Source organism: Rousettus aegyptiacus, unplaced genomic scaffold (genome assembly GCF_014176215.1).
Source record: "Rousettus aegyptiacus isolate mRouAeg1 unplaced genomic scaffold, mRouAeg1.p scaffold_m13_p_11, whole genome shotgun sequence".
NCBI lineage: Eukaryota > Metazoa > Chordata > Mammalia > Chiroptera > Pteropodidae > Rousettus > Rousettus aegyptiacus.
The window spans coordinates 90,835,998-90,847,117 of NW_023416286.1; the positions used below are offsets into that span (position 1 = coordinate 90,835,998).

At 45.0% G+C, this 11,120-nt stretch overlaps 1 protein-coding gene across 1 annotated transcript; it reads left to right on the plus strand.

The window, feature by feature from the left end:
- Positions 1-841: 841 nt before the first annotated feature.
- Positions 842-6,560, plus strand: FAM216B (family with sequence similarity 216 member B). Its single transcript, XM_016158149.2, has 4 exons — positions 842-1,352; positions 2,237-2,420; positions 4,448-4,568; positions 6,240-6,560. Exons 2-4 carry the CDS (start codon positions 2,313-2,315, stop codon positions 6,422-6,424), a joined length of 414 nt encoding a protein of 137 aa, XP_016013635.2. The 5' UTR covers positions 842-1,352; positions 2,237-2,312; the 3' UTR covers positions 6,425-6,560.
- Positions 6,561-11,120: the final 4,560 nt, after the last annotated feature.

An 11,120-nucleotide genomic window follows, 5' to 3' on the forward strand; every position in this document is an offset into this window, starting at 1 on the left:
AATGGCTGGTCCTGAGATGCTGTGCGGGCAGCAGTGCCCCGATGTTTCTGGGACTCTGGGTACCGTCACGTTTCATTTGTCTCCTCGCTCTAGGTGTGATCGTCATTGCCCGCAATCGCCAGTCATCGGATCAGCTAACCTTTCTGGTTTCGCTCCTCTGGACCATCCCAATACTTTTGCAATGAATTCCTCACATGAGAGTCCCTCTCTGTTGAAGGCGTGGGTGACAGTCAGCAGATGTGGGGTGCCCCAGAAGGCATTCTGTCATATCCTGGAAAAACATCCTAGAAGGACTCAATCACTAATGCGAACTCTTCATCCAATGGTTCTTTATCTCTCGGTAGGGAGTCACCAACCCCTGAGACCCAGTGAGAACTCGTGTGGCAGTCATGGACATTCACAGACTCTTTTGAGCCATGTTTATCCCCCTAGAAAGTCTGCATTTAAATTATCAGAAAAAAAACCTACTAACTTTTTGTGTCTGTTGAGTCCTTTCTTTCTTCTTTAAGCTATACAATTCATAACTCTTGACTCCCTATTTTTTTCTTCCTCTTAGCCTTCCAAGAATTTGTGGTTTCCTTTTGGTTTGTCTTCTACTTTCTCTAAGAACTCTTCTTATTTGCAGATAAGCTGGCTTTCAGAAGGAGCGTTCTCAAGAAAGAGCGGAAGTTGGTAGTAATAATGCCAGCCCAGAGGAACGGATAAGATCGCTCTCCTGCGTCGGGTTAAAATGTGAGGCTCATGCTGATGGCGTCACAGTGTGGGCAAGAATCTTGTGCCGTGGGTAATTATTGCGTGTAGCCCAAATTAGGACAAGATTATACTCCTCCAGAAATGAAGAAAGGAGCCTCATCCTGCACTATGAGACAATTCCACAGGTTTCCACAGTCAGATTGCTGTCTGTACCTCTGTATTTCGGCTCCTCCATTATTCTGAGCAATGGGGATCCAGGCTGCTGACCCCTAATCTGGGGAATGCTCACGGAACGGCCTTTCGCCCCCAATGGTCACTTAACCTTTAATATTCAGCCTCTCTGTCTCCTCGCACTTTCCTCCCCCTACGTCTGCACAAAACACAGATAGGATAGATTTAGAAGCCGACACTTGATTAGATACACAATTTGGAAGAAACAAGATTAAACTGTGCATTTGAACGTTGTCCAGGCGCAGGGAAAGGCACACAGCTACATTCCCCCAGCGCTTTGTTTCCTCCCATGATGTTGCTTGGATATCAGCTTATCAACAGACTGAATTTCCACCACCACCCCTGCAAGGAGAAGGAGACTTTGCAGGAAAAAAAAGGACAGAGAACATGAATGTCAGCTTTTAAAAAGGTGGGGGCTGCAAAACAGGGTAAGTTCCTTTTAAGCTAATTTGTCTTTTTGTTTCAGATATGAGTCATTTTGTAGATTTTTTCCTCCTGAATTCCCCAAGCATTTTAATCAAACTTGATCCAGTACAACACCATTTCAATAGATAAGATAGATTTTCTCAGCAATAGCTCAAGAAAAGCACGCATGAATTGTTGCCAGAGAAATAGCATCAGTCATTTTCTTATGCTGTTTAAGGAGGGAAGAAATCTTTCCAGCTCTGAAGAATATTTACGCTCTGCTCTACAGATCTGGAAAATGGGGGGAAAGATGCTCAGATGATTTGAGCACAGGATAGAGAGTAGGCTTCAATCACAGGGATTATTAAAAGAGTCTATCTTGGCTGGCATGGTTTCTGGAATGCATGTTGAAGGAAAACAGTATTAAATAAAATACTGATAGTTTAATTTATAGGTTCATATCATGGACACAGGATGCAGAGAGCCTGACTCGTGCTTTCCTGATACATTTCTGGAAGATCTGAGCCTGGGCTCTGGGAACTCAGACCAGAGTTTTCTCACATGTTGAAATACTTCTAAAGTGTGTACATGTATGTGCGCTTGTGTGTGTACATGTGCCTGAGCATACGATGGGGTAGAGAAAAGAGAGAAGAAACTGGCATGAAGTGAGGGCATTCTGTACTCACGATCTCAGTTCATCGAACAACCAGACGAGGAAGGCGTTGTTGCCAAGGGCAGAGTTACGAGCAGAGGGGAAAATACTCGGGCGTTTGATTCTGCGCCTCGGCGACCCTATTCCAACGTGTCTGTTCTCCCTCGGATGTTAGTTTTTAATTATTATGTATACCTCAGGAAAATAAATAACACGTATCTACTCACTTACTTACACGCTCATGTACTCACTCAGGGACACCCCTGACGTTGGTTGACCAAGTGACATCTTGGGCTACGCTTGGTCGTTCCTTGGAGGTACAGGATAAAGAATGGGAGAGAAAAGGAAAAGACGACAAAAACTTCGGAACGTTCCACAGGTTCCACAGATTCCCCGCATTCGCGTCCCTCCCTCCGCCTCTGACACGGCGTTGCTGAAGGTGCGGCATCTTACTCGCGGGCGAAGAGGCCTTGCGTGTCCCTCCTTCGGGCTTGAGGACGCTGCTTTCCCAGCCTTGGGGAGGATCCTGGGCCAGTGTGTGTGGGGGGGTGCATGTGGACGGCATGGCTGAGAGAGTCAATGAGCCTGGGCAACCTGCTCCGACACCCGTCCACTGCCGGAGCTCCAGCAGATGGTCACGTCTTCACTGCTGACCCACCACCGGAGTGGGGAAACTCACGGATTGACCACCCTGGGGCTCTTTTTCTAGAAAGCTCCCATTAGCTCCTTTCAGTTAAAATGAGCAAAAGCCATTCTCTTTGTAAAAATTTCAGTTCTCTTCCATCATTCCCTCAAGGAGGAATAAGCAACAGGAGAAGATAATTAGAAATGTTACTGTTCCTTCTTATTTAGGGAGTGGAGAGTTCTGCCAAGGAAAAAACAGTAGGCTTTTTCTTTTTATTAAAAAAACAAACAAACAAAAACTCATAACTTTTAAGGATTTCTTTTACATAATAGAAACTCCCATTGCATTTTGAAGATTTGCTCCTGAAATTGGCTTGTAATTTTTATATTACATTGTTCTCAATCTTTTGAAAAGGATTAATTAGGGATCCATTTTTTTCTTCAAATATATTACCTTTCAAAATATCTAAATCAGAAACTGTAAAGCTGGAATGATGTCCTGAGTTATGAAGTACTTGACTTTGCCAGTTTCACTCTGGACATATTTTCGATATTGTTTAAGTTCTCTAGATCTCAAAAAAAAAAAAAAAACGAAAATCTGATTCATGTATTTCAAGTCCACTCGACATTTCTAAAAAACTAAAGTCACTTAACTTTTATAAATAATTACCTTAAGTTTAATTTTTATGACAATGGTCATCCCTTTTTTTTTTTTTTTTTTTTAATTCTGTCATTGATTTGAATTTTTTGGCCTGGGGTAGACTTACTTTATCTTGACTTTTCTAGAATGTTGATGCTACTGTCTCAGTTTCTCCACCTGCATGTAATGAGCCCTTAAGCTCCATGAGGTATTCAATGGTAATTGCAGTCCAGCCTTTCTTGTTCTCCCGTAGCTCTCAATGGTGGCCTTTTTCACCGCCGACCTGCTAAGAGCCTGCCTGTCTTTCAGCCTGTTCTCCACAGCCTACCTTCCTCAGCAAGGGTTATAATAGATCGGTAACAACTAAAACACCCTGCATCTCCCCCAATAATCTGACCTACTGACCTAGAATCTTTTACTTATCTATTTTCACCTTCACACAGGCCAGTGGAAGATTGTTTATGCCAATTAAATGAGGAAACTACCCAATTGTTCTTTTCCAATTGTTTTATATATCTAGTGAGAGAGAGAGAGAGAGAAGAGCATCTTATTCCTGTCACTGCTCGGGCCAATCAGAGTTCAGTGTCGCCTCAGCGAGGGGTAATGGCGGTGCAGATGTGTAGTCAGCATTTTCCCTCGGTTCTTCTTCATTGAGTGAAGAATCACGGGTCATTGAGATTTAATAGTTTTATTACAAATACGTTTTAGAAAGACAAAGTATGACCCAAGGAGGCACATGGTCCCAAGGCTATAACCAATACAAAGAGGCCAAAATGGCCACAAAGGGCTAAAAGGCCACCAAAGGCCACCCAAAAGGAAGGGGAGCCCCAAAGGGCAAAAAGCGGGGAGAGCCCAGAAGGGCAAAAAGGCCCAGAAGTGGGAATGTCTGCCTTCTGTTTGGCCATGATGGGTGGTGCCAAAGGCGTTCCTGGGTGATTGGCAGGTGAGGTCATTCTGACTGACACCTGATCGACACCAGGCAATAACTTTGCCTAGTGTGCATGTGCGTACCCCAAATTCTACTACCACTGGGGTGTTCTCTGTGCGGTCTCTAGGCTGGAACCCCTTCCTTTGTTCCCCCTTGTTGCTCATGTCTGACTCGCTGCCCATTCAAAGCTGACTCGGGGCAGTCAGCTTCGAATGCACCTCACTGACCTCTGCGGCCGCCGCCTGACCGGAATCACCCGCTCGCTCTCTGCCAGGGCCTGACCCGGGGGCAGCAGCGATACCTCTACAGCACGCTGCAGGCGTACGGCTCCCGGCGGCAGTGGGAGGCCCTGCGGACCCGCCTTGTCCACAGCGTCCAGCAGCAGTGGCTGCTCGGTGAGTGGCACCACCTGACCCCGACTCAGCACCACAGCCGAAGTCGGGTTTCCTAACCAATAATGCCAGTGGCATGGCTTCTGCCAGTATGCTATTTTATTCACGTGGTTGACTGGCCACATTTAAAAATGATTACCTCTGATAACCGAAAGCAGGGTTTTAGGGATAAATTAAGGGGGGATTAAGAAAAATCCAAGGATGGATTGTTACAAAGCGTTACTAACTCTGCGAGGTGCAGGAACTCGGTCTGGCAGAAATGACTGTGGCCTGAGGCAGGTGGTCCAGGCTCAGAGCCCAGCTCAGGCCCCCTTGGGCTGTGCAGACTCCGAGGAGCGTTTACTCAGAGCAGGAACACTCGTATCGTTGAGCATCCTCTGCAGTCCAGTGCTCGGACTGAGTAAGCTCTACATGCGCTTACTCATTTCCTCCCTGCGTTACCGCTGTGGGAAACTGCAGCCCAGGCAGGTGATGTAGCTCGACCAAGATCACACAGATGTCAAGTGTCAGCTGGACCCTCTCTGGGACAGACAGTGTGTTTCACTCATGCTCACCCTGATGCCTCTCTTCTACCAGCCTCATGGGATTTTACCAAGGACAAAGGAAATAATGGTTCTGCGAGAGTTTCATAGATCGTAACATACAGGAAGCGGTAATTGTCATTAAATCCCTTCTCTTATTGGAAATAATTCTATCTTCAGCCCCCCCCACGCCCACAGAGCTCTATTATTATTTTTTTTATAAACCACTCACGTGGCCCCCGCACACCTACCTTACACTCTTGGTTCTGTATTTGCACAAAAGGAAAACATGGTATTTGCAAGTGCTTTAACAACAAAAGCAATGAACAGTAATTATCTCATATGATCTCACACTGGGGTTTCCTACGTGGCAGCTCCTGTTCTAAGCACTTTGCAAGCATTGTCTTTTTTGAAACTCAGACACGTCTACATGGTCGGTGCCTTCATAGCCCACCTTTTACAGATGAGAAAACTGAGATGTGGACAAGTTAAATAACACGACCAGGGGCACATAACCAGTAAATGGCAGAGCTGTGACTCAGTGGGTCCCCGTGATTGTCTGTCTGAAGTAATGCAGAAGCATCATCTAGTAGCTTTGTCTTCAGAGTAAAATTGCTTAGAAGCCAAAAAAATAAAAATAAAGAAAGAACAAGGAGCAGAATAATCAAATTTAGTGCACATGAAAGCCACCTATATATGTTATGAAAACGTAGTTTTTTCGGTCTAAATCTCTGAGTTTCTGATTCGAAAGGTCTTTGGAGTAGAGCCAGAAATCTGCATTTTTAAAAATGTGGTCTCAGCCAGAAGATTCTGAAGGGGTCTGCAGACCGTACTTTAAAACAGAGAAAGATTTAGTGTATCTGTTTCTGGTTTGAAGAAAGTCAATATAGAAGATAAGCTTTGGCTCACGTCCCTCTCCAAATCACCTGCCGTGATAACCAATGACTATGTGTGAATTAATTTATTGGATAAGGAAATGCAAAGGAAGAAAAATATACTTCCTGCCCTCAAAGATCATACAATCTGGCTGTGCTAAACACAGTTTTCTCTACCCTGCAAAGTAGAAGAATTTTTGTGAATATTTGTAGTGTCGTTTGCTTATTTGTTCTATAAAATTGTTGACTTTGAAGTTTCTCTCATTTCTTTCCCTTAGGCTATATCACTCAACAGGAGGCCTTGGCTTGTGCAGTTATTCTTACGGATTCAATGAAGAAAGCCTCAGCCAAGGGAGCACTTCAAAGAACGGTTCTCCAGAGGGCTTCGGCCATGACAAGAAGAAGGCCACCAGCGCGCCCTGTGTCTGTGGTTCGACCCAGGGCCCAAAGCACTAGGCTCTGATCCCTTGGGAACCAAGACTTTGCACAAGCTCTGACATAAGCAGTTTGCTCATATACCCATGGCATCTACCGAGTGCTTAGCATCTGTATGTTGAATGAGAATGAATAATAAATAAATAAATTCTAATACAAATCCCACTGCTAGAAATAATCTTTCTCCCATGCCCATAAATTCGACCAGCAAGAACAAGTTAGACAGGTTTAAGAACAATGGAGCTAAGTGTAAATAAGCCTTTCACTCCACGTATAATCTATAGAGAAAAATGACTTTTGAAGCTTTCAAAGTAAAAGCTTCCTTTGAATTAGAATATCCCAGAGAAATCCCAAGAACAGTGAAAGAGGACCAGTCAACTGAGGGGGTCAGGTCCTCTATCGCTGAGCGACCGTTCTCTGCAAGCCACCCGCGGCACATATTAAAAACGGAAAGACCAAATCAGATCTGACACTGAGCAGGGCTTCCTGACATAGCTTCTCAGCCACAACTGAACTGGGCATTTCCGTGTCTTCCTTTCTCTCTTTTTCCCCATCAAGCAAAAGCAGCCATCTTAGCCCCAAATCTTCTGGTTCTCGCCTGACTCAATCACTTTGTGTTGCCTTGAAACCTGGACTTATCAGCCTGTCACAGCTGGGTTCATTTCACGTAGCTGTCATCGACCAGGGCACAGGTGAGGGAATCCATGCCCACAGAAATAGCCCCAAAGAACTAATCTCAAGTTTAACGTTCCCGTGGGCTCGATGGTGTTAAGTAAAGCACACACGACTATGCGAACAAGCAAAAACAACGAGGTAACGGTGAGTTAAATCATTATATTAAAGTTGTAGTATTATGTGACATTTAATATTATTTTTATCACTAGCGATTTTTTGTATGTTAAAAATTAGTCACCATATAAACTGCCTTTTCTTCATCTTCTTTCTAAACGTTCCTCCCATTCCCTATTTATTTTGTGGCGGAAGTGATAGGAACATGTTCAAGAGTCTGGCAGCCTTTCAACTAAACTGGGTTGCTGAGTGCATTGGCGCTTCAGCAGAAGCCTCACACTGACCTCACTGCTAAGTTACAAGCTATTGTCTGAAATGTAATCAATTCCTGTGTTGGAAATCGATCCCTTGTCTGCCTCTAGAGAATTCTCCCTCATTGTTCTCCACCTGAGAGCTATCGCGCCACACCAGTTATACAATCAAGTTGGTCAGGTCAGAGGTGAGGAAATCCCGATCACTACCGGAAATCACATCATAGGTGCGGGGTCAGAGGCCATTACCTACAGCTGAGCCAAATGCATCTCTCTGACTTGTGGACCTGAGGGGAAATGAGAACCTGTTTATAATCAGAGGGTTCTAGAGAAAGAAACTTCCTGCTTTAAAAACGATGCAATGAGTCCAGAAGGATGACCGAAATGATTTGACAAGGTATCGTAGGAAGTCAGCGATGTTTCGGAAGCCCAGTGTTGTATATTTGTAAATGAATCACATCGCTGTAAATATATTACTTATTTCTATGCACCAAGCTACACAGTATGTGTTGTGTTGTGTATTCATGTAAATAAGGAACGATCAGAAGGTGAAGTCCCACAGATCGGGGGGTTCTGTTTGAAGCACTTCTAAGATTGAGTGGAGCGGAAAGGGTTGGGGAGGAGGGGGAGGCTGCAGGTGGGTTGGATGATATGGAAAAGGCGGGGAGTAAGTGGAAACGGGACCCCTTTTCCTAACAGAATGGTCGGAGAGCTGAGAAAGCTGAGAGGTAGGCCAAACGCATTTGACCAGGCTGAGGAAAATGTCAGTTAAGAAACGCATGAAACCAGACAAGGAGTTAATTCAGGTCAAAAGGACAAACGCATAATCCAGATAAGATAAAGGACCTTCAATATTGGGAAGAGAAAATCAGGTGCTAGGGTTCAAGCTTTCGGGTTCTTTCTACAAGAAAGAAGAGCATTCCGAATTCACGATGTGTAGGTGCTCTCCCCATGCCAAGCGGTCTTGGACGCCAGCTGTGAGTCTCACAAATTTAATTCTGTTCTGACACTAGCTACGAGAGTTAGCCTCAGATTCTCACTAGACTGCCCCTACTTCAAAAGCCAATCGCAGGTTGTTACCTGAGCTTCTGACCGACTGCCTGTGAATCAGAGTTCCCACGACCCCCTTTTCTGGTCTGGATTAATTTACTAGAGTGGCTCACAGAACACAACAAAACTGACTGGGTTCCTGGTTTATTATGAAAGGGTGTAACCCAGGAACAGCCAAATGGAAGCGAAGCATAGGGCGAGATACACGGGAAGGGGCTCGAAGCGTCCACGTCCTCGTCACGTGCGCCACCGTCCGCATGTGCTCACTAGCCCTAAAGCCCTCAGAACCCTGTCCTCCTGGATTTTTAGGGCGGTCTCGTTAAGCAGTCGTGATTGATGAAATCGCTGGCATTGGCGATCCAGCTCCATCTCCGGCCCCTCTCCCCTCCTCCAGGGAGCTGGGGCGGGGCGGGGTCAGGGGACTCTCCGTTCTGAGGCTCTAATCACCTGGTCGGTTCCACTGGCTCCTTAGGTGCTTTCTAAAAATCACCTCGTTACTGTAACCAAAGACACCTTTAGCATCCTGAGCACAGGAAATCCGAAGGTGTGAGGAACTCTGCCACCAACAGGGCCGAGACCACACGTATATGTCTTATTATAAATCAAAATATCACGGACCCATACACACACACAGTCACTTTGGAATTTAGCAGAATTCTGAAGATAACCCATATAACTGAAAGAAGTAAGGCATTTTTAAAAAACCGTACATACTATTTCAAAATTATAACTTCATGATTAAGTATCTCTTGGTGAGCTGAGCTGTGTCACGTGGCTCTTCTCATGCCGTTTAGCCATTTACGTGTTCACATATTTGCAGTACCCGAAAGTTAGTGGGAATAATATTATTAACGGTGACGTTTACAAGCAATTAGGCGTGGGGTTCTGGCTGAAGCGCAGAGCGCATGCACACAAGTGTGAGCCCGGCGTCTAGGAAGAATCAGAGCTTGGTCCTGGAGAACTTGAATGAACTTCAATTGGCAGATGATAGGGGATCGGTGGAGGTGTTTTTTAGTAGCGGCTTGGCCTGAGGGTAAGTTGGGAGGACAGATTTCCAACACCGAGCCAGACCGAATCAGAGAAGAGACGGAAGGAATAAGGAAACTAGTACAGAGCATGGGGCAAACGGCCCTCGGAAGAGCTGATCTGGGGGGCAGTGACAGATAGTCTGGTTTTGGACAAATTAAGTTTGAGGTCTGCATTTCACCGGCGGCGGCGTGGGAAGGTCCGCCTGGACATGGTGAGGAAGTCGAGGGAGGGCGAGCCCCAAGGAGGGAGGGGAGAGAGGTGCGAAATGAGCCAGGAACGAAACCCACGAAGCTGGCAGAGTGGGCAGGATGGAGCCCAACAGAGCAACGAGCTTGCAATGGACCATTCGGGGAGGCAGGAGGGAGCCAGCCTCGCAGAGGTCAAGAGAGGAGGGGAGCTGGGACGAGGATGGACTGTTGCCTGCAGGAGGGCCATGACGTCTAAGACGCAGCCATTGGGCTTGCGCCGTACACCTGTCGGTGACCTCAGCACAGCAGTGTCTTCTAGGCAGGAGGGCAGCAGCCGGGCTGCAAGGGGCAAAGGGGTATAACGAGAGGCCGAAAAGTTGCGGAACGAACCCAGAGTTTCGAGCGATGTCACCAACGCTTGGTCAGCATCTCTCCACGTTTCCCTTTTAATTGTATTTTATTTTTTCATTCTACCTGACTTTCTTCGAAATTCCTTTCTGAATACCATTTCCGCCACCTACTTTATGTAGAGCATTTCCATTTCACCACAATAGAAGGCATTCTGAAAAGCTGATACCAGTGGAATGTGTTAATGGAGTCTCATGATGGAATTCTACCAAGGCAGAGTATATTGTTATTGCAATCTATTTTATTACTCTATTAATACATGTTATAAAATACATACTTATGAACAATTACGACTACAATTTGATGTAGCCAATCCATTGATATAGGAATTTGGAGCAAGAGTCATTTTCAGTAAAGAAACTGAGATGAGTAAAGGTGAAATTCGAGATTCTCTAGTATGTGTGAAATGAAATGATCCATTTTAAAGACTGAATATAACTATGCTATGAGAGATACACTTCCATTTAGGACAAACCATTCCATTTATAACTGTTGAGAATATATTAAATCTAGAGAATTAAAGTCAGATAAAAATCTCTTAACAAAATGTCAACTGTTTCATCCGCAAAGAACAGCAGACAGCTTTAGAAAAAGCCTATTCTTTTTGACTAATGGTTTAAAACCCATGCTAATTTCAGTAAATGTAGGGGATAATTATAGTCTGCATTTTAAAATGAGAAAATGAATGATTTAAGATGCAGACTATATAAAAAATGGAGTTCCTGTAGAAATTAGCAAAGCCAACAAAGATATGGGGGGTTGTGGGGAGGACGACAATAAAAGCCAGTGCAGAACAGAGATAGAGGAAAAATTGTATACGGAGAAAAACATAATAAATCAATTAAAGCAGGAGCCACGCTGTTTATTGTGATAAATCATATTAACAGAAGTCTTCGGAACGAGCTGTTCAATGGGAGAAGAGAGAGGAGATACATCAATAGGGCAGGTTTCAGTGGTCTGCCTTTGCTCTTGGATGCAAGAAGGCAGCGCCACACACCTGGCTGTCCCA

Bases quoted from the DNA above. Each gene is read 5' to 3' on its own strand.
- FAM216B (XM_016158149.2), top strand. From the start codon at position 2,313: ATGGGAGAGAAAAGGAAAAGACGACAAAAACTTCGGAACGTTCCACAG. The intron at 2,421-4,447 runs GTGCGGCATCTT...GCTCTCTGCCAG, and splicing joins CTGACACGGCGTTGCTGAAG to GGCCTGACCCGGGGGCAGCA. The intron at 4,569-6,239 runs GTGAGTGGCACC...TCTTTCCCTTAG, and splicing joins CCAGCAGCAGTGGCTGCTCG to GCTATATCACTCAACAGGAG.